Source organism: Anthonomus grandis, chromosome 12 (assembly GCF_022605725.1).
Source record: "Anthonomus grandis grandis chromosome 12, icAntGran1.3, whole genome shotgun sequence".
Classification (NCBI taxonomy): domain Eukaryota; kingdom Metazoa; phylum Arthropoda; class Insecta; order Coleoptera; family Curculionidae; genus Anthonomus; species Anthonomus grandis.
Window position 1 is genome coordinate 5,830,626 of NC_065557.1, and position 23,895 is coordinate 5,854,520.

Genomic DNA, 23,895 nt, shown 5'->3' on the forward strand with positions numbered 1-23,895 from the left:
ATCTCCTACTTAACAATTTCTTATCAAATTAAACAAATTTCCTCTCCTAGGATTTTCTAGTTAATAATTTTTTGAGTTAGAGCCAATTTTTGAGTATTTTTTCGTGCCTACTGCAGATTCCAGGTGCTTTCTGACCCGGAAAGCTGGTACCTCTTTAGAGTCCCTTGTCCAGGGTTACAGGTGAAGAAAATGAAAGAAAAACCACAAATGAGGAACAGCTTCTGGATGATTCGCTTCTTTATCAAAAGCTTGGTTTCCTTTTTCCTACTTTCTTGTTAAGATATAACAATAATAATGTATATTTATTTAGCATAAAAGCTACAAAGAAAATAATAAAAATTTACAAAGGCCTTCAAATTTAATATATAAATTTAAAAAAATACTTAAAGCCTAGAAGATAAGCCTGGCAGACAACAAAATGACGATCCAGAAGATTTGTTGTAGGTCGCAGCGAAGGAAACTCATAGATACAAGGTATCCCAAAGTTTACATTCTTTCATATTACTAGATTGGCACCTGGCACTAAAACTGACCAGTTGCAGGAGTTTTTGAGACCCAGTTTTTCCGATATCAAATACGAGTATCACAGCTCAAAACGGCCTGATATTTCTTCGTTTATGAAGGTGAAAATAAGGCATGAAAATCTAAAGAATGCCGCAAAGAGGTATATGGTCGAATGGGGAAATTGTATCTAAGTTTATTCGGAAGAGGAGGGTGCCTTTTCAGGAGAAGGACCCTCGGTAATTAAGGCCAAATACCAAAACAACCGAAGTATACTATCAGAATAGAAGAGAAAACAAAAGGAATTTTATACCAGCATACTTTCCAGGGATTACAACATAACTGCTCTTATCGAGACCTGGCTGTGATGATTTTTTTTTTTAACTCTTCTACCTGTTCAATGAGGGGTATACTGTGGTAAGAAATGATAGATCTATTTCTTTAGCAACCAGGAAGGGTGGAGTATTAATAGCAAGAATCAAAAAAATTGTATATGAAGTTTTAAAACTGTCTAATTACTGCAAAGTTAATGAGCAAAATAATAGTACTAAAAACAGCTTTTTTTGCGCTAGAGCCCAAACGGCTCATTTACGAACATATGTTTACTGGACAAAACATATTTATTTAGATATGCCTTACCACCTCTTGAAGTTTGTTGGTATATTTTTGAGACACCTTGTATAACTATAAATGAAACATGGATTCACTCCAGAGACGAAGGGACAATCACAACAGTGGGTTTTCGGGAGTGAACGGGCTCCGAAGAAGTCGAAAACGATTAAATCGGCCGAAAAGGTGATGGCCACAGACTTTTGGAATGGGCGTGGCATTATTTTCATCGATTACTTGAAAAAAAAGAAGAACGATCACAGAAGAGTAAATTAAAATGACGCTACATTCAACTTAACCCTTAAAAGTAAACACAATTGAACTGGGTTACTTATTAAAATCGGGAAAAGAAACGGATCAATTCACAACCTCTCCCTGTAGAGGCGCGTCCCGTTCCATGTATAGCGTCTTTATGTTCTTGTCTTTCATCGTCGAACAATAATTCTTCCAAGTCATAAGCCTTTGTTGTAGATCGGTTATTATTTCTCTATTTGCATTGCATAATAGATTGGGAAGCTTCTGTTCCAATATACCTGCCAATTCCTTTCCCTTTCTATTTAGGTTAAAAGTGGCATATTCTAGTTGCAGTTTTTCGATTTCCTTGCATTTTCTCTCATAAAAGGTTAGTGCTGTCCAATTTCGTTTCTGATTTGCTTTTCTCTTACAATGTCTTGCTCTTCCATGTCAGTCCCAAGACTTCTGTTATCCACTCTTGTCCCTTCTTCTGCTTCTCTCTTGTAAGTAAATTCTGGGCAAGTTTTATTACCGCCTCTTTTAAATCACTCCCATTCTAGATGCGTATTTTGTTGCTTTGTAGGAAGAAATCTTAAGTTTCTGTAAAACCATAAGTCACGAAAATCTTTCAATACTCTTAATTATCTAAGCCTCCTCGATTAAAAATTAATTAACCGCGTTTTTTTACATTTTAATTTAGCTTACTAGATTAAAATATTAAAAAAAAACACAGTTGCCCAATTTAAGTTTTCTATGTAGCAATAAGCAAGTCTCCAACGTCAAACCGATAATCAAAGAGCTATGTTGTTTCCAGTCACCGTTTGTCTTATACTGTAACGTGACAGCTTCATATTTCTAACTCGGCCGTCAAGTTTATAAATCGACATATCCGAATATAATTTGAATGATCCGGCATAATATCCTTGAATGCGTTTGCCAGTAATCGATATTTGTTTAAGGCCTTAAAATGGCAGTTTTTTAATAGGGCGTCGCGAAAAAACATTTCTTTGGAGTATATCCAGTGGGGCGCCAACTTAATGGTTTATCGATCGTTCGCGATTTCAGAACAAAAGATTCGGCAATAATACTTTATTATTTTCTGTTTTTTGCCGCATAGCAGATGATGTTTCTGATGCTTTATCGGGGATGTAGATTGGACGACAGCTATGGCTCGGTCCAGGCATCCCTGGATAAAAGAATATTGATAACGTTCCCGAACGGCAGCTGTGTGCGGTTTTTAAAAAATCCGAGCGTTTTCAATAATACGGCGACGTCGAACCTTGGGATTGAACAATAGTAATTACGATGATGCAAACATGATAAAGTTGCATAAATAGCATTCTCAAATTATCCTTAATTAATAATTGACTGTAATTAGAAATTCCATTGATTAATAAAGAGAAAACGAGCCATAAAAGTGTAGGGACCTTGATTTTAGGATATACATTTTTCCATTTGCTGACGACACATAGCTATATTGCCATTTTAATATCAATGATTGTATTGGAACATTAAATAATATAAATAGGGACTTAGAATTAATAACAAAAATTTCTGATCAACATTCTTTAAAATTAAATTTTGCAAAATCTAAGCTGTATCGTAAATCAAATTTAATGTAAGTAGGTGGAAGACTAAAACAGAACAACATATTTAGAGCTCATAAACATAAAATATATATTAGTAGTTTGAGAGGATAATAAGAGTATTTGTCCTATCCCAACTATTTACTAAATAAATGATAATTATGTTTATCCCTGTATCGTTTTATCGAAATAATTTATTTACGAAAATTAATGCAATTTTGTCGTTTTAGCAAAATATCCAGGGTACTAACTTATTAGTGATTTAAATCTTGCAAGGAAAAGGTACGTCATATTTCTCTAGATTATGCATATTTAAACTCATATTAGGTTAATGTAATGTTTTTTCTACAATCCTATATTAGAATTATACTCCTTCATTTCGTTTATCATAAATAAAAACTCATGAAAAACTATTAGTATGTTTTTTAGCAGAAATAAAAGTAAAAGCGTATTTACATATCTGAGCAATATAAACATACAGGGTGAGTTACTTATTATATTGGGTATTACGTCACTTATAGCAAAAATCAATTTAGAAATTTTTTTATCTAACACGCTCAACAATTGAAAAGATGAAGAAAATAGACTTATTCACGTATTTAAAAGAAATATGAACTTAAATCTGTAACGATACCGTTCGATATACTTAATTTAATTTAAGTTCAATAAGTTTTAAAATAATAATTTACTTGAGGTATAATAGATTTTTTATATACCTAGGAGCTGAGGTTCAATCTATTAATCTCTGAGCTCGTTTCTTCTTTTCAATATCCTACCTAACTTTGTAATGAATATTACAATTAAAAAACGATAAAAAACAACAAGAAGACCTACTTTTTTTAAAAATACCTAATTTGAACCTAAAAAAAGTAGATCTTTTTGTTGTTTTTTATCGTTTTTTAATTGTAATATTCATAACAAAGTTAGGTAGGATATTGAAAAGAAGAAACGAGCTCAGAGATTAATAGATTGAACCTCAGCTCCTAGGTATATAAAAAATCTATTATACCTCAAGTAAATTATTGTATTTAAAACTTATTGAACTTAAATTAAATTAAGTATATCGAACGGTATCGTTACAGATTTAAGTTCATATTTCTTTTAAATACGTGAATAAGTCTATTTTCTTCTTCTTTTCAATTGTTGAGCGTGTGAGATAAAAAAATTTCTAAATTGATTTTTGCTATAAGTGACGTAATACTCAATATAATAAGTAACTCATTATGAATTCGTCACAACAATACAGATTTAACATACAGGGTGTCGGACTTGAGATTTGCAATTTTGCTAGTAATTTGGGTATTTTAGTGGACTGTGATTAAAAAATCTTACATCTCTTTAAAACAATTGTATATTAGCTGCCTTATTCTACATGTCGACTTAAAAAAAAATGATGTGAGACTCTTGTTCTGTCTCATTTTAATTATGCGCAGACTTTATCTACGGACCTTGCCTTAGACAGAGTGACAGCTATAGAATACGAAAAAATTCAAGATATGTATTAATTTTTAATTTAAGAAAATTTGATATTATTTCACATAAAATAAAGAAAATTGAGTGGTTAAACATGTCAAATAGACCACTTCTCCATCTTGGCATTTTTTTTTTCACGAAATAATGAATTCAGAAAAAAATATCTCCTATACATTCAAAACAAAAATCAAAATTAATTCCGCTGTTCACTCTGCAAATACTAGAAATAAGGAAAAACTTGTTATCCCCAAACATAAAACTGCATTCTTTAAAAAGAGCTTTTTATATAACGGTATAGAACTGTATAATTCCATACCGATGACATGAAGCAGTTTACAACAAAAAAATTTTAATCCATAATTTATACTAAACAAGTGGATGAGTATGATCTAACCCATCACTAATCTTTTGCCAGTGACCCAGGGTGTGAAATGATTAGAATTAAGTAGGAGAATTGTTTTTTTTTAGATATAAATATTTTTGGAATATAATCATCTTTGTTTTAAAGTTATTTTATGCTATAAGCGCATATTTATTTATTTTTGTTAAACTTAAAAATAATTCTGTAAGAGGGTTGAGTTTGAGCCCTAGGCCCACTATTAGGATTGAATTGTGCATTTCAAATATTTTCAGTAAATAATTGACAAATAAAAGACGTTTAATATTATTATCATTATTATACAAGTCTAATCTCTTGTCACGTAAATCACAATTGCGAATAGGCGCCATCTTGAATGTTTTCTGCGTGTCACTATGATTAGTGGACTGTAATATATAAAACCTTAAGTTTTTATTTATTTATTTATTACGCCTTTAAGGTACAAACAAATAAAATCCAAATATAGTATCCTGATATTACAATAATAATTTAAACATACAATAAATTAACCAATAAGCAATAAGCATCTAACTAAATACTTAATCAAATTACTACAGTATCACAAAAAGTCACTTAAGTTGCAGTCTATTTTTTAAATAAAACAAACTTGTCGCAAAGAAATCCAGGTTAAAATCATTACAATGCATCTTTTAACATTCTTACCAAAGGGGAGTTCTGGTAATAATTCGTTCTACACTATTATTCTAGAAAAGAGATTATGATGTTTAAGTCTAGGTGCAAGTACATTAAACATAATTTTAGAATAAATATTTGGAGAGTTTGTCAAGGTTGTTAATCATGTTAAATGAAGCTAAAATGTCAGACGAAATTAAAATGAGATGGGGCTAATGTGGCAATTGTGGTCCGCAATTTACCAACGAGTTTTATAACATAAAAACCTCAAAAATTTATTCTGGATTTTGTCAAGTAGGGTTGGGTTGGGGGTGTTGTTTTTGTACCATATTACTAATGCAAATTGTATCTTACATAGGAACAATAAAATGCTATCACTGTTTTATCATTTTAAAAATTTGCACATAAAACATAAGATTCTATTACAATCATTCACTAGCTTTTCAATGTGTAGAGAAAAAGTAATTTTTGAGTCCAAGGTCTTCTATATGAGAAACCCTTTTCAAAGAATCATTTCCCAATTTCTTTTACCCTGAAAAAAGACAATACAGAACATTTATCAAGGCTTAAATATAATTGATTCTCATTGCGAAATTCTATTAGGTTATTAGTGCTTTATTGGAGGCTTTCTCAATCCAGAGTAGATTTTATTTGTAAAGAAATTTTAAGATCGTAAACGTAGCAAAGGAATAATAGTGTCTCTGGAAAAATATGAGGGAAAACTGTTATTCACACTTTTGCGAGGTGCCCTATTTTGCATAACCGTATTTATTATATAATAGAATAAATTAACATTATCATTTACATTGTTGCGCTTAGGAATATAAGGCCAGTCAAATAAAAAGAGCTTATTATTAATGTTTTTGTAGTTTGCTTGTTTCAAATTCCTAAATTGTTTAATTTCGCTTTTCTCTTTTAAGTTAGAGTTTGAGCAGTTAAATAAGATTAGGTTAAATGGTTAATATAAAATTTGTTACAAAAAACTAAATCTAGTAGTCTATTATTTGTATCATATATATTATTATTAGGTTGCATAAGAGCATAGTGAGAAAACAATCTCTACAAATTGAGAGTAAGTCTCCTTAAATTAGCACCAGGTGGCCCTTCTTTTTATCTAGATAAAAACATAATTTTGGTAAAGAGCAGGTAATCTTCATAGTGGGAAAGATAAATGCAGCATAAATAAATTTTAAAATGTCCAACAGTCAGAAGGACCCGTATATCTTCGGCATCACTATTGAAGTCATCTAGAGGTAATGGGTTATATTTGTTTTTTACTGCTACCACTGTCATCCTTCTGTGAACAAGTAGTGATCCCACACGTCGAAAGATGGAGCATATTTGAATGTTAATAATCTCATGGTCTAAAATAGTATCATTTAACCATGATTCTATGATGAAACTGATGTCATAAGAACTATTATCAAAGAACAGTTTAAGGTCCTTCAGTTTAGTATGACAACCTTCAATATTTTGTACATTGACTAATATGGAGGTAGCCATGTTTACTTAAGGCTATCTTCATGTAAAATTTTAATGGTCTTGAAGGAGGATGATTTTTTTATGTAAACTTAGCCATGTTATTTATAGGCAACCTCGAGCAATCACGAGCATATTTGAAAAACTTTGGATTTTCCATGGTCAAATGTTCGTTTACCAGAACTCAGAGGATTCTGCAGTAATCTTGGCAGTATCTTTGCGTTTTTAAATAAAAAGGTCTTTTTCCTTTTAGTGTATAGTTTAACCAAAATAGGAGAGTTCTCCTTTTCATGTAGTGCTTTATTTGTAATGATTCCAAATTCATCCACTTGAAAACGGCCTTAACAACATCGGGCACATTTGCCGAGTTTTGAATATAAATAATTAGATTATTATCTTTTTCTTTTTATTCAGAGTGTTCTTGTTCTATTTTGTTTTCTAGTGCTTTAATTTTTTGCTTGAAAGCACTATTTTCTTTGCTGTATGTCTTCAACAAGTCTGTAAATGCTGACAGATCCTTTTTTTGGTCGTCAAAGCACGGGGAGATAAACTGGTGGATTGTTTTAAATATCAGATATCTTTTTTTTAATTGTATTGGTTGTACTAATCAGAGTTTTACTGTAGGATTTAGGTGCCTCGTTCACCTTGAACCCAAGTTCACCATATCTTGCTGAATAACTTTGATATCCTTTTCCAGGCTGCCATACTTGCTGCAGATCCTTGGAATCTTCTTACACTGTCCATTTGCTTTATATTGCAAGTGGACAGAAGAATAGTACTATACGAGTTTGTACCATTAGTGCTCGTATATCGCTGAAGGTGAAAGTAAATTGCATGTCTTCAGTGACGACCACATAAATGCAATTTTTCTTGCACTTAAAACACGTACTCATATTTGGAAGTTAGGGTTTTTTTGGTCTCTCTAAAGGACCAACTAAAAAATGCTATTCCAATTATTCTACGGCCTCTACAATCAACAGTTATGCAAGAATCGCGACTTTTATATTTGTTTAATTCATATCATCTATATAAAAAAATAATTTGAAAAACAAAACGTGTGTTTTGGTACACATAACACATACGCCGCCGCCATTTTGTTTGGATAGATTCGTTCTTGACATCAAACTAGCAATTGAAAACTATTAATATAATAACGAGGTCTTTGTGTTGACTGCTCGACGACCCTTCGGGAGCTTGCATTGCCGTATTTATAGTAATCGATATACATAAATAGGAATGACAGAAAAGCGATATTTTTGTATCCGTGTACATCGGTTATGCGCGTTATCCGTGTTTTAGAGCAAGACGGGCGGGCGGGCAACTTTGGTCCTTTATGTTTTAGGCCCTATAGATACCGATTGGTTACAGATATCGATCAGACGCCCGTATATTCGTGATCTACGTCAAAATTCAGTTGAATTTGCCGGTATTACGTCTCGAGCCAGAAATAATGCCCGAATTACCGCCTCCGTTGTTACCGCCTCCTCTCCCCAAATTCGTTGTTATATAATCCGATAATATAAATTTCTATTGCGGGAATTCTAACAATTTTTGAACCGTGTAAATAACCATATTATTAATTGGAAATGTCTAATGCTCGAGTGTTAATAATTAATACGGAAAAATATATTTTTTTAATTTCGTTTATTGATTGAAACGTGACTTAATGGTGCTTTGCCCAGCATTTAGGTTATTAAAAATTTACTTAATGATTATGTAGAAAAAAATAAATCAATCATCCTTGAATAATTAATTGTAAGATTTTAAATAAATTGAAACTAAACTAAATCATAAGTAGTTCCGAGAAGAGTCACCCAAGCGCTGTCATCAATGTCAAAAGACTTTGACAGATGGCAACCTGACAAATGACATTGACAGCTGTCAGATCTTAAAATAAGCTTGATTATATAAATCGAAAATCGTTAAATAATTGACTGTAAAATGCTTAATAGGATTTTAAATAAAGAAATCTGTGATCAAAACTAAACTAAATCATAAATTTACTCCGAAAACTAGTTGCTATAAGGGCCACTCAAGCGCCGTCGTCAATGTAATAGGTCTTAAATAAGTGTTCAGTAGGCTTTGGCAGTTGACTTTGACACATGACAGATGGCGTTGACAGCTGTCAGATCTTAAAATAAGCTTGATTATATACATCGAACATCGTTAAATAATTAACTGTAAAATGCTCATTAGGATTTTAAATAAATAAATCTGTGATTAAAAATCATAAATTTACTGCGAAAACTAGTTGCGATAAGGGCCACTCAAGCGCTGTCGTCAATGTAATAGGTCTTAAATAAAAGTTCAGTAGGCTTTGGCAGTTGACTTTGACACATGACAGATGGCGTTGACAGCTTTCAGATCTTAAAATAAGCTTGATTATATACATCGAACATCGTTAAATAATTAACTGTAAAATGCTCATTAGGATTTTAAATAAAGAAATCTGTGATTAAAAATCATAAATTTACTGCGAAAACTAGTTGCGATAAGGGCCACTCAAGCGCTGTCGTCAATGTAATAGGTCTTAAATTAAAGTTCAGTAGGCTTTGGCAGTTGACTTTGACACATGACAGATGGCTTTGATAGCTGTCAGATCTTAAAATAAGCTTGATTATATGCATAGAACATCATTAAATAATTTTCTATAAAATGCTTAATAGGATTTTAAATAAATAAATCTGTGATTAAAAATCATAAATTTACTGCGAAAACTAGTTGCGATAAGGGCCACTCAAGCGCCGTCGTCAATGTAATAGGTCTTAAATAAGTGTTCAGTAGGCTTTGGCAGTTGACTTTGACACATGACAGATGGCGTTGACAGCTGTCAGATCTTAAAATAAGCTTGATTATATACATCGAACATCGTTAAATAATTAACTGTAAAATGCTCATTAGGATTTTAAATAAATAAATCTGTGATTAAAAATCATAAATTTACTGCGAAAACTAGTTGCGATAAGGGCCACTCAAGCGCTGTCGTCAATGTAATAGGTCTTAAATAAAAGTTCAGTAGGCTTTGGCAGTTGACTTTGACACATGACAGATGGCGTTGACAGCTTTCAGATCTTAAAATAAGCTTGATTATATACATCGAACATCGTTAAATAATTAACTGTAAAATGCTCATTAGGATTTTAAATAAAGAAATCTGTGATTAAAAATCATAAATTTACTGCGAAAACTAGTTGCGATAAGGGCCACTCAAGCGCTGTCGTCAATGTAATAGGTCTTAAATTAAAGTTCAGTAGGCTTTGGCAGTTGACTTTGACACATGACAGATGGCTTTGATAGCTGTCAGATCTTAAAATAAGCTTGATTATATGCATAGAACATCATTAAATAATTTTCTATAAAATGCTTAATAGGATTTTAAATAAATAAATCTGTGATTAAAAATCATAAATTTACTGCGAAAACTAGTTGCGATAAGGGCCACTCAAGCGCTGTCGTCAATGTAATAGGTCTTAAATAAAAGTTCAGTAGGCTTTGGCAGTTGACTTTGACACATGACAGATGGCGTTGACAGCTGTCAGATCTTAAAATAAGCTTGATTATATACATCGAACATCGTTGAATAATTAACTGTAAAATACTCATTAGGATTTTAAATAAAGAAATCTGTGATTAAAAATCATAAATTTACTGCGAAAACTAGTTGCGATAAGGGCCACTCAAGCGCCGTCGTCAATGTAATAGGTCTTAAATAAGTGTTCAGTAGGCTTTGGCAGTTGACTTTGACACATGACAGATGGCGTTGACAGCTGTCAGATCTTAAAATAAGGGTTTCTATTACAAAACAACCCTATAATTGTTTGTTTAATTATTATTTAATAAACTTTTTCTGGTCGCGAACTGACCTTGACGGCGCCGGATTTATTAATATTAAAACTAATTTAATGCTATTTAGGTTTTTGTTGTATAAAGACAGGGCAAAAAAATTACTAAGATATGCCAGTAGCATATCATATAGAAATAAATTATTGATACCGCGCCCATTATTGAAAAGTGCACGGATAGAATATTATGTAGTTGAGGAAGCTATAATTATATGTTAGCGAAGCTATAAAATTTGCTTTGTATTTGAGACCACGTCAGTGTTAGTGGGGCAAAAAAAAACTATCAGTGGTGTACCTGCCTTAGGTAAATTTTTAAAATTATTTTATTGAAAAGGAAACTGTATTTTATATCGCTTTAATCAGTCTCTCAATCTTAACATTAAAACATTTCACAAAAAAAGTCAACAAACAGCATTTAGAATTGGTAAAAACAGCATTTTGCGATGTTGCCAGATATTTTATCTTCGAAAATACGGTTATGTAATTTGTAAATGTAGGCAAATTAATTTTTTTTAAAAAAAGCGACTTATAAAACATAATTTTTTATCACCACAAAGTAAAAACAAAATAAATTAACACATTGGATTGGCAGCACTGTTCATGTGACATTGACAATAAACTGACAGTTGACAGACACAATATATTAAGGTAAATAACAAAGAGGAGAATAAATTCTAAGTCAAAGTTTCATAAATTTAACGTCTATTAGGTTTGGCGTTTCGTCTTACTTTAATGATAATAATATGGTAAAAAAAACTCAATTCATTAATAGACTCTTTAGTATTTTATTGGGGGAAAACGTTAAAAGACTATAAATTAGGTTTTACCATAAATAGTACCATAAAAAAAGGGTAGCGTGAGAATGGTTACTGTTGGCAACATTGTTTTAGCATAACATGACATAAGAGAAATCTAATGCATTAAAATAAGTTCACACGACACTGCAATATTGCAAATATCATTTATATTTTTATTACAATATAGTAGAAACATAGGCAATACTGTTCATTGACAATAGAGTGACAGTTGACAGACACTATTAGAGCAAGTTCGCACGACTAATTACATATTGATTGACGTTTGTTGACAGTTGATACACCCTAATATATTAGGGCGAGTTTACATGACGCTTCCTATATTTTCGTTGCCAAATGGCTTTTTTTAATGACAATGTGGTTAAAACAGAAAACATAATAATCCCATTTGTGTATATTTGTTTTTTTCAGGCGAAAAAAAAACACATAAAGGCCAGACAAAACAGGAAGTTGACCATCAGCACGTAGTTTAATGCGGCATAAAAATAACCAGGGATAGAAATTAAAAATGGATCAATATGTCTGGATTTAAAGTACATAATAACAATTTTGTTTAATGACTTTTCGAGCAATTTAACAAAGGCCATATAAAAAAACCTCCACTACTCAAATTATCCTCAAAAAGTAGCTTAACCTTAATAGAGCCTCAAAAAAAAATCTCTGTTTTTTTAAAAATGTTTCAAAGACACGTTTACGCTATCATGATGACGTCAAAGGCACGCCTCTGTAAAAATACTATTGTAGAGCAATTCTCGTTCTATAGTGTTGCCATGGCTACTCCGGGTGGTGTTTTATAAATAATATAGAGCGACGCTTTGAGGCGAACCTGGAGGAGCGTCAGAGCGTTTTGATGAACTTGTTGACATAAACGTCGCGACGGCATACCGCACAGCGTCGAGTTTGCATTTGGCTTTTTTTTTTCACTTTTCCGTTTCGCGGTTTGTGTTGGAATTTCAAATTTGAAAGAGACATTGTCGGTTTTTTCTTTTGGGGGTAAGGTTTAGATTTACCATTTGACGACGTTTCGTCTCTTGGATACCATCATTAACTCTTATATCGCTTATTCAAGTATTATGCACAAATGTAATTTTCTTATATTATATAGTACAACTTTTTTATTTCAGGCAGTTGAGATCATTGGTTGCTTCTTTTACAGCCTGGAAACAATTAAAAAAAATTAACAAAATTGCCTAATAAAGGAGCATTTATTTTTATTCGGACTTCTTGGGAGAAACAAATATTGTTTTTTTTTGTTTTTATTTAATTTTCCTTTACTTCCAAGCAATTGAAGTTCTTTCTCCTTCTTCTTCTGTAGCCTGAAAATAATCAACCGAGCAATTTTGTTATGCTTTTACTATATTTTTTTTTAAAGTTGAGAGATTTTTATACTTTATCCAGTCTATTGAATTTAAAGTTATAAAGAAATATAAGAAAAGGTGCATTTTTTTGTGGCATAGATTTACCCTCTGATGACGTTTTCCCTTTGGTCAATATCATCAATTTTATCTTTTTCCTATTCAATTTCTATGTTCACACATGATTTGAATGCTCCTTTATGCAAAAAAAATATAAATTAGTTTTCAAAATTTTGTTTTACCAATATCCCCATCATAATGTTAATCACATTTCCAAGTAGTCTTTAAGTTATGATATTTTATGATATTTCCCATCAGTTGAAGAACTTTAAAAATTTTTCTTCAACTCAGTTTCACCCTTAATACTTGGAAATTTTAAAATCAAAATCCAAATAATCAAATGTAAATATTTTTTTAATTTTTTTCAGGGACAATGTCATTACTAGATGGCCTGACCGCCCGAAATACCAACATAATCCAAACCCTCAAAGGTCACACCAGTGACGTCAATTGCTGCGACTTCGCACCAAATTTCACATTGGTCACTGGATCAAGGTAGGTAGGATCTGGCTTATCTGTGCTCCTTGATCAACGAAAATTCCCCTTAGTGATAAAACAGTTCGAATATGGGACTGGCACAAAGGTTCGGGATACGTGGAGCGTCCAAACTCCCCATTACGTGCCCACAAGTACCAAGTAACTTGCGTGAAAATATCACCGCAAGGTTCCATGATGGCCACCTCTTCGGTGGACGGTACCGCCCTACTCTGGAACCTACACTCTTTAAGCAAATTGTACACCATGACCCAGGTGAACGGGGATCCTATACGTGTATGTTGGTGAGTGTTGAATAAATTATTAAAGTGCCTGGATTAATAATTCTTGATGGGTTTGTAGCTTTTCTCCTGATAGTACTTTGTTGGTTACGGCCGGGGATAATGGTGCCGTGTGTATTTGGGATTTGGTGCATAGGACATTAACCAGGTATACTGGGTAGATTGATTAGTTGTAGCATTTTTTTTTCACCAATTACTGATTTAGTATTTTAGGCATTTTTATAAGACTTTCAGTCAAAATTAACTGCATAAATTTCATGCATCAAAAATTGTTGTAGCATAAATTGTCTCTCAGTTGGGCTTAGATTTATGAGGGATGAACCTTAAATTTGTCTTATATAAAGTCAAGAATTAAGTGACAGTCATCATTTTCTTGACAAATTATTATATTTCTTCTGGTACATGTATAAAAGCGTTCTCCAGGTTGAATTTCATGCATGAAGAATTTTTGTAGCTTAAGAATTCTCTGAGTTAGAAACAGTTTTCTGAGGAATTGACCTGGGCAAAGCTAAAACCAGAAATGCGACTTAGAATTATTCATATAAAGACAGGAACTAAGTGACTACATTTTTATATTTCTTCTTTAATTTATTTTCTAATCTTATAAGGTATTCAATATCCTTCAGTGACTATGTTCTAAAAATGTTTATCTTAGCCTGAGCAATAAATACATACAAAAAAATCCATATCTTTATTAAAGGAATGGGAGTAATTAACGCAGGGTCTTTTTTTCATGTGGATAAATAAATACACTTTTTGTACACATGTTATTAATTGAATAGTTCTTGTTCAGACCAGTTCATTTTTAATTTTTGAGCAGCTCAATTGTTTACCAGAATGCCTCGAGGTATAAATTTATCAGTAAAAGAACTTATAATTGAGAAGCACATTGCCGGAATTAAACAAGTGACAATTGTGACAATATTTTTTTATGCATGTGTAAAGGGATTTTCCAGGATGAATCGCACGTATAAAACATTTTTTTTAGATGAAAAAATGAATAATGTTGAGCATTTACAGTTAGGCTGTATTTAATAGAATTGTTGTTTAAAAAAATTGACTTGTATCAATGATAAGTAAGTAACTGTTTTAGGCATTTTTATGAGACTTTCACTTAAAATTAACGCAACTCTTAATGAAGAATTTCATGTTTGAAGAAATTTGTAGCTTAAGAAATCTTTCAGTTAGAATCAGATTTATGATGTGGCGACCTAAACATTGATTTTTCCAGTGTGTGTGCTGCTCAGGAATCTCTCCAGTCCATTTTCGACTCTTTTGGCTTAATCATGCACATTAAATCACGTACCAGAATAACTAAAACCAGCTATAGTACAATAGATTATGTCATATCTTCCTTTGAGCCAGATTTCGTCGAATGTACTGTCTTAAGCTCAGGTTTCCCAGACCATAAAGCAGTGTTAACAAAGTTTTCCATAACTAAGTCTAAAAGTAAAAATGTTCCACGCAAATTAGACCGTATTTTCTCGGATAAATTTTTTTTACATTTTAGGCACCTTTGTCAATCAACTGACTGAAATATTCTCTCTGACGACGTTGATTCAGAATTCTCTAGATTTGTAAGAACGCTATCTAGTCTTTCTCACAAATCCTTTCCTTAGAGACCTCTTAAAAAGAAGCAACATAACCCCTGGTCTACCCAAGGCTTGCGTATATCTGCTAAGAACATGCGCTTATTATCTCATCTTAAGAAATTTTCAGACAGCGCTTTTTTTCATGAATACGTAAGACTTTACAAAAAGATTTATCAGAGAACTTTAAAAGCCGCCAAGGATCTTTACTATAATAGGAGACTGGCTAAATCTAAAAATGTGGCTAAGGAAACATGGTCGATTGTTAATGCTTTGAGAAATAAGCCTTCTTTGTCGAATACTATCTCCACTTCATCTGAGAACCTTAATGATTATTTTGTAAATGTGGCAAATAATTTAATGAGTACCATAACTCCTTCCCATGATCCACTTTCATATCTTCCCATTGCAAATGAGAATTTCCACAGTTTTTTCTTTACGCCCGTAGTGTTACCAGAGCTTTGCAGTTCAATTAGGGAAATCAAAAACAAAGGCTCTTCTGGAATTGATGGACTTACTCTCAAAATGTTTTCAAATCTGCCCGAATGTACATTATGTAATCTTATTACTCTAATTAATCAGTCTTTTAAAAAAGGTGTTTTTCCTAATTGCCTTAAGATGGCGATAATAATTCCACTACATAAAGGAGGAGACAAAGATCAGTCTTCCAACTATCGCCCTATCGCTCTTCTTCCCACACTTTCAAAAATTATTGAAAGATTGGTTGAAAAAAGACTTCAATCATTTTTGCTAAAATATAAAATACTTACTTCCCATCAATTTGGATTTTTAAATAACAAATGCACAAATGATGCTATGTTTTCTCTTTTTAATAATGTATACTCTAGCTTAAACAACCAACACCCTACAGCAACAATTTTCTGTGATTTTTCTAAAGCCTTTGATTGTGTTAATCATGACATCTTATTAAAAAAGTTGCAATATTACGGGTTCAGAGGAGCGCCTTTTGAATGGTTTAAGTCGTATCTCAATAACAGAAGTCAAGCTGTGAGAATTGATTCGACTATGTCTTCTTGCAAGCAAATACAAAGTGGAGTGCCTCAAGGTTCCGTACTTGGCCCTATTTTGTTTCTTATCTTCATCAATGACATTGCTAATCTAAATATTAACGGTAAAGTCTATCTATTTGCTGATGATACTAGTTTTACCTAGAGTAATCCGGATATTTCTACACTTCATAGAACCGTATCAAGTTATTTAACTACTATCAAATCATGGTGCGACTCTAATCTCCTTTGTATCAACATTTGCAAAACTAAAATTGTCCTATAAAAATACTTTGCAATCTTTTGTACTTGGTAACGCAACAATTGACGAAGTTGATTCTGTAAAGTTTTTAAGGCTAACTGTTGATAACTCGTTAAAATGGGACACACATATTGACTCTTTATCAGGAAAATTAAGTTCCGCTTGTTTTGCGTTAAGATCAATTTCTAAGGAGCTTAGCCTGTCTACTTCTAGAACAGTTTATTTTGCCCTTTTTGAATCGCACCTTCGATACGCCCTTCCATTCTGGGGTACATGTAGTGCAACTCAATTTGACCGTATTTTTAGACTACAAAAGAGAGCTTTACGTTATACACTGAGACTTAAATACAGAAGTCATTGCCAGCATTTCTTCAAAAACTTTCAAATATTAACTCTTACTCTTCCATCTTTATTCATATTTGAGCCCGTTTGTCTAATATGCAAACACTGTTCAGCATCTGATAGGCCTTCCCATAGTTATCCACTTAGAAACACGGAACATGATCTATACCTGCCTACCCCACATTCAGAGTTCAGTCAAAAGTTCCATATTATATAAAGCAAAAAAAATGCACAATCATCTGCCATTGGAAATTAAATCCATCACATCTTTTTTTGCATTTCGTAAAGCATTAAAAGCATTCTTACTGGAGAGAGCTTTTTACACAGTTAACGATTTTTTTTTTGTCATCATTGATTTGAAATTTCGCATAATATTTTTGACTACTTACAATTTCTAAATTGTATTAATCTGTATATATTGTAGATATTCTATTTATTTATTTTTTTTTTAATTTTGTTTTGTTTTTCTTTTCTTTAATTGTGTTTTGTTTGTATTTTTGTGTCTTTTTTGTTTTACAGCTTTGTCCACAAATTGTAACAATTTCTTGACAATAAAGCAGTGATTGATTGATTCATTGATGAGGGATGGACCTGAGGAAGTCCAAAACAAGAAATGCGACTTAAAATTATTCATCTAAAGACAAGAACTAAGTGCCACTCATCATTTATTTGACATTTTTATATATTTCTTTTGAAGCATGTGTAAAGGGATTCTCCAGCATTAATTTCATGTATAAAACATTTTTTTTTGGTAAAAAATTTGAGCATTTATAGTTAAGCTCTGTTTGATAGAATTTATCCTAAAAAAATTCACTTTTATCAATGATAATTAAATACCTATTTTAAGGATTCTAATGAGAGTTTGATTCGAAATTAACGCAATTCTTAGTGAAGAATTTCATATATAAAGACCTCTTGTAGCTTAAGAATTGCTGAGCTAGACTCAGAATTGAGAGGAAGGTATCTGGGTAAGGCTAAAACCAGAAATTGAAACTAACATTCTTTATATAAAGAGAACTCCTTACATTTTATAGGAGAGGATTCTTGAGGTAAATAATTTAATTCCCTAGAGCTGTTTAGTTAAGCTCTATTTGATTTTTAGCAAAAATTTCAATGCTATTAATGATCATTTAAAAACAGTGTGAGGTATTTTTATAAGGGTGAACAACTTCATATACGAACAATTCTTGTAGCACTAGACTAAGTCTTATGAGGGCAGAACCTAAGAGCTACTAGAATGTACTACTTATAAGTTGCACATTCTCCAGACAGCTTCTACCAAGTAAAACATTTTTTCTAGAACTCTATTTGAACACGACGGCACAACCCAGGGTCTAGCCTTCACTCCAGACAGTCAGTATTTAGTGACAGCATGTACCTTAGAAGTGGTGAAGATTTGGAACCTACAAGACCTGATAGATACAACGACTGATAACGTATGCACCCCTTTAAGTAGGATAGACAATATTCACGACATGGGTGTGTTTTCCATAGATATTTCTAAGCATATTAACGTTGACGGTAAGAATGGTTATCACATAATTAGATGCAATACACACTCCTTTTTTTTTGTATAGAAAACAATCCCCTGATTCGCCACTATAGCATGGCCTCGGGAGGTTGCAACAACGAAATTAAAATCTGGACAATCACATCGAAAGCTTTAGTAAGAAATAAGAATTCGACTCATAAGCAAGTCACCATAGAGCTAGATAAGGTCCTAGAAGGGCACAATTCGTCTGTAACATGTTTAAGGTAAGGATTCCTCACTTCACTTTAACGCACATTAAAATATTATTGGGCTTTTGTAGATATAGTAATGTGGGTAAATATCTGGTATCAAGTAGCTTAGATAAGTCCCTAAAAGTGTGGGACACTAACAAGAATGGTGCATGCTTAATAAACCTTTATGGGCATCAGAGATATGTTAATTGTGTCAGTTTTTCTAAGGATATGAGCCTTATTGCCTCAGGTACTTCTAACACCCACATTTCTCTTCTAGTTTGCACCAACAAACAATAATTTTAAGGTTCCACAGGTTCGAATGATAAACTGGTAATAATTTGGGATCTGACTGGAAATATTACCCTGGAAACCGATCTGGTTATGCCCCTGGTGAGTCCCAGTGGTGCGGTTGAGACGCAACTAGCGGAAAACAGCGTGGGACAGAGCAGCGAGTGTGAACTTTTAGAGAAAATCGAGGATATCTTCGATGGTGGGGTGAACAGTTGCTGTTTTTACGGAAAGGATCTGTTGGCCACCGGATCTGGGTGAGCAGGTTTAATGTTGATGGCATTTGGTGATATGTTAATATCGGGCTTTTAGGGATAAGTGTATAAGGTTATTCAAGGTTATGGAGGAAAATAATAATGTAGAGGAGCTGTGCAATTCACCGTTAGAAGGACACACTTATGCCATAAATTATGTGGAATTTTCCAAGGATGGTACGAAATTAGCATCTTCTTCTTTGGACGGTTGTACTTTTATATGGAATCCGCAGGTGAGACCAGTATGAGTGTGATTAAAAAATAGAATATTCTTAAAAGAGTTGTGGTCAAAGAAAGAGAATTTCTTACTTAATAGTTTCATATAAGAACGCCAAAAATTTTTAAGTTAGAGGCAAATTTGTCACCGAAGGTCCACGAGACACCAATTTTAAGTATTTACGGAAATTTTCTAGCATAATTTAGAAGCCTATAAAAATATTTTCATATTTTTTTTCAATAATATAAAGGGATATCTGATGATGGATTTAAGGGTCAAACCGTGGTTCTAGATTAAAAATTTGGGTGCTTACGACAGTTTGGGCTTAAGAGATTTTTTTTTCTAATTTTTTACCAAATTTTCACTATTCTTGACAGTATTTCGACCAAAAACCAAAAAAATTCTTAAAAAAGTTGTAGTCGAAAAAAGAGAATTTTTTACCCAATAGTTCTGAAATTTTTTGATTTAAGGCAAATTTTGTGAACCAAGGTCCACGGCAGACCAATTTGATTTTCGGACATTTTTGAGCATAACTTAGGAGCCACTAAAAATATTTTCATATTTTTCTACACTAATATAGAGGGATATCTGATGATGGATTTAAGGGTCAAAACGTGGTTCTAGATTAAAAATTTGGGTGCTTAGGGCAGTTTGGGTTTATGAGATGTTTTTTTGCTAACCAAATATTCTTGAACAGACGGAGAATCAAGAGTATTCTTACAAAAGTTGTAGCCGAAAAAAGAGAATTTCTTACCCAATAGTTCAGTATTTGAATGTTTTCTTTAGCTTAAAAATTTTTTGATTTAAGGCAATTTTGTCAACCAAGGTCCACGAGTTTGCGGACATTTTTGAGCATAAACTTAGAAGCCATTAAAAATATTTTTATATTTTTTTACATTAAAATAGACGGATTTCTGATAATGGATCTAAGGATAAAGCCGTAATTCTAAGTTAATAATTTGAGTAGTTAGGGCAGTTTTAGTTTAGGAGATTTTTTTTTACCAAATTTTCATGATTTTTGAGAAGTAGAATATTTTTAAAAAGGTTGTAGTACTAAAGAAAGAGCGTTTCTTATTAAATAGTTTGATATAAGTTCCTTGTGGTTCAAAAATGTTTTTAATGGAGGCAAATTTCTCAACCAAGGTCCAAGAACCATCAGATTTGAAGCGGACATTTTTGCCTCTAATTTAAGATATATTTTTTTACATCAAATAGGAGGAATTCCTGAGGATGGATTTCAGGGTAAAAACTGAATGATTTATATGACTCAGACCGGTTTAGGTTGCGGCGTTTCCTAATCATGTATATACGTTCCAAACATATGAACATTTCTTTTATTATTTCAGAATGGGGAAAAATACTTATCGGTCCCAAAAAACAGCTTGTCAATCAAAATTTGCAGATTCTCCCCGAACGGAAAATTCTTAGTAACAGGCGGGGACGACGAGAAAGCCGTCATCTGGAACGTGGACACCATGGAAGAAATTTCGTAAGTTTCTCAGTACATAAATTCCAACTTCTCCCGTCCCAGTCAAATCATTATAAAACTTGATTTCCTAGTTTGAAAGTGCCATATTTTTCGCAAAAAACCCGGAAATTAATGAGGCAACCATCATCATTCATTTTCTGATTAGATATACAAAAGTACTACAGGGTGACCAATAATATTTTGTGTTTAATGACACTTCTATATATAGTTTGGCATTTCTATGATTTCCAAATTCTTTTTTTTTATCAATTGCAAGTAGTATCATTAGGTTTGGGGCTGATTTATGAGTTTTGCCTATTGTTTTCTGGTGATAAACGTTGAAAACAGTATGCCAGTAAATCATGTTTAGGTGTAAGACCTAAGGCCAAGGGATTCATAGAAAAAATTCTAATCGACGGACTTGCATATTTTTTTCATTGAAAGCTAAAGAACACTTCAAGCAAATTTCTGAATTTTCAATTAAAGAATATTTTTTAGTTGATTGAGATTATCTTCAAGATGAGATTTATTTGTTTTAAGATTTTCAGGGTAAGAAAATATTGGATTACGCCTCTTTTTTCTCATATACTAACAGACTTTATTTTCTTTTAAACATTTAAAATTTTTTCATTCATTTTCCAGCCATTTAATGTAATTTCGGAAGTTTTTAAAAGTTGAGGTTAATCCCAAAATGAGGTTTTTTGTTTTTGTTTTTCTTCAAGAAAATAAAATCTCCAGACTCTTAGATGGAAAATGGATAATTAAAAATTCAACTTCCTGGAAGAAAAAACCTTTTCCAGGCAGATTGAGGCATTTTTTATTATTCTCTTCATATTCCCAGACATTTAGTATGATTTTCATGATTTTTCAAAGGGGTTAAAATCAATATCACAAAGGCAATTTCTTTTAAGTTGTTTCTAGAAAAATTACTAATCTTCCACTACTTTAATTTTCTTTTCAATTCAACGACCTGGAAAGAAAAATAATTTTCTTCCAGGCAGTTGAAGCCACTTTTTCTTATCAAGAAATTATGATACAAATAAAAAGAGTACCAAGGAAACTTTTAAAGCATAAAACAAAGCCGATCCGAGCAGCAGAAGTGGATTTATGTCTCAAGTTACTTGAAATTGTCTCTCCTCTTGCACATGATTTTTACAAACTCGGATTAAAAAGCTTCTAATGCATGGAATTTCGTGATTTTTTCATAGAAAACTGAAGTAAATTCCAAGGAAACTTTTAAAATCAGGCCGATCTAAGGTCTACAAACTGAGTTATTACTCAAGTTACTTGAAACTGTCTTTCCTCTTCCACTGCTTGTGCACGATTTTCAATTGATTCATGATTTTTCCCATGGAATTTCAATCAATATAGCAAGCAAATATTAACATGATTAAAACCCCATTAAGAATTATTTAAGTACTACTAATTTTATCTCATTAAGTATGCCAAAAAACTACATAAGGTGACCTACTAATATTTTTTTCATTATCAAATTCTTTTCTTATATGTCAATTGCACATAGTATCGTTCGGTTTTGGGTCATTGAGTGTTGCCAATTGTTATCAGTAGGGATGTGCGATACTGAGGAAAGGACCGGTATTTCGGATCGTATCGTATCGTTTTAAAAGTACCGGTTGGTTACAATATCGACAAGTTCAGTACCGATATTCCAAGTACCGGTACGATTTAACTAAATATATATATTTTTTTTTAATTTTAAATTAGCGCGGACTGGTATGGTCAATACTGATATTTTTCGTATTATTTATTAAAATATTATTTATTAACAGCATTTATTTCGAAATAACTACAAGTGAAAATTTGAAATTTGTCGTCACTTAAATTAAAACCGAACAGAAAACATTAAAACGTAAGACAAAATTAATTATTCTAGAAATTGAAAAATAATTACAAATTCCAGTAACTTAATTCTAACGAATTTAAAAATAATAGCCTTGAAAGTCTATCTCCAAGAAGTCTGTTACGGCATTCATCCATTATCGCATCAGCCTTTGAAAATAGGCGTTCAGAAAATGGGTTGCATCTGCCAACACTACGGATAAACATAAACAGAAAGACAGAAGGAAACAGGAGTAAATCCGTGCTTCACTGCTTCATTCATATTAATTTATGTGGTATCTTTTTGATTAAGTTAAATTCATTTCATAGCATTCTTCGATTCGGGATACGATAGGTACTGCATAAAACTCAAACGGCTCGGACCGTATCGGACGTTAAACTACCGGTACAAAATATCGAGTATCGGAAGAAAAAATACCGGTACTCGAGAAAATCGTATCGTATCGCACATCCTTAGTTATCAGCCAGTAAATTATCTTTAGTTTTTAGGAAACCGTGCGTACAAAAAATTCAAATCAATGAATTTGCTTAATTTTTTTTTATTGAAGCTTAAGAACAGTCCAAAGAAACTTTTAAAATAAAAATGGGGCCAATACATGTGAAATTATGACTTCAGTTACCTGAAACTGTCTTTTCTCTTGGACATGATTTTTTAACACTCGGATAAACAAGTTTCTAATGCATGGATTTTCGTGATTTCTTAAGTGAACGCTTATGAACATTTTTCCAGTGGATTGAGTTTAATTTCAAAATAAGTTTCCTTTGTTTTAAGTTTTTCAAGGTAAGAAAATATTGGACTTGTTTCACAGGCTTTATTTTCTTTTAAACATATAAAATTTGTTGTTTAATTTTTCAGGCATTTAATTGAATTTTCTAAGGGTTTTTAAAGGTTGAAGTTAATCCTGTTAAAATAAATAGTGGAATAGGAAGACCGGCGAAAATAAAAGACTCTTGTCATAGCTTCTGATGATTAATAACGACTGTTTATTCAACCAAATAGTAGAGACTACAAAACTCGCTAAGCCGACGTTTTCACGTTGCTTTATTTTATTTTTATTTTTATTTATTTTCTTAAGGATACAAACAGGTAAACCCACAACAGTATCCACTCATAAATATAAAAGCAAATATAAACTTGCAA

The 23,895-nt window shown here is 32.2% G+C and overlaps 1 protein-coding gene across 10 annotated transcripts in view; it reads left to right on the top strand.

The window, feature by feature from the left end:
* The window catches only part of LOC126743276 (WD repeat, SAM and U-box domain-containing protein 1-like), a 69,803-nt gene that overhangs the window by 28,360 nt on the left and 17,548 nt on the right, over positions 1 to 23,895 (top strand). For 8 of the 10 annotated variants that reach the window (XR_007662827.1, XM_050450303.1, XM_050450304.1 and 5 more), the window contains 9 exons: positions 13,335 to 13,461; positions 13,515 to 13,745; positions 13,804 to 13,890; positions 18,243 to 18,463; positions 18,520 to 18,697; positions 18,754 to 18,914; positions 18,972 to 19,212; positions 19,268 to 19,442; positions 20,773 to 20,915. Coding sequence is in view for 9 of the 10 variants with exons in the window: in XM_050450298.1 (XP_050306255.1) it covers positions 13,335 to 13,461; positions 13,515 to 13,745; positions 13,804 to 13,890; positions 18,243 to 18,463; positions 18,520 to 18,697; positions 18,754 to 18,914; positions 18,972 to 19,212; positions 19,268 to 19,442; positions 20,773 to 20,915 (1,564 nt within the window). In the remaining variant the exon portion in view is untranslated. Of the gene's footprint in view, positions 1 to 12,461; positions 12,545 to 13,334; positions 13,462 to 13,514; positions 13,746 to 13,803; positions 13,891 to 18,242; positions 18,464 to 18,519; positions 18,698 to 18,753; positions 18,915 to 18,971; positions 19,213 to 19,267; positions 19,443 to 20,772; positions 20,916 to 23,895 lie in introns of those variants that run through there. The other 2 variants (XM_050450302.1, XM_050450299.1) reach the window with 2 other exon arrangements.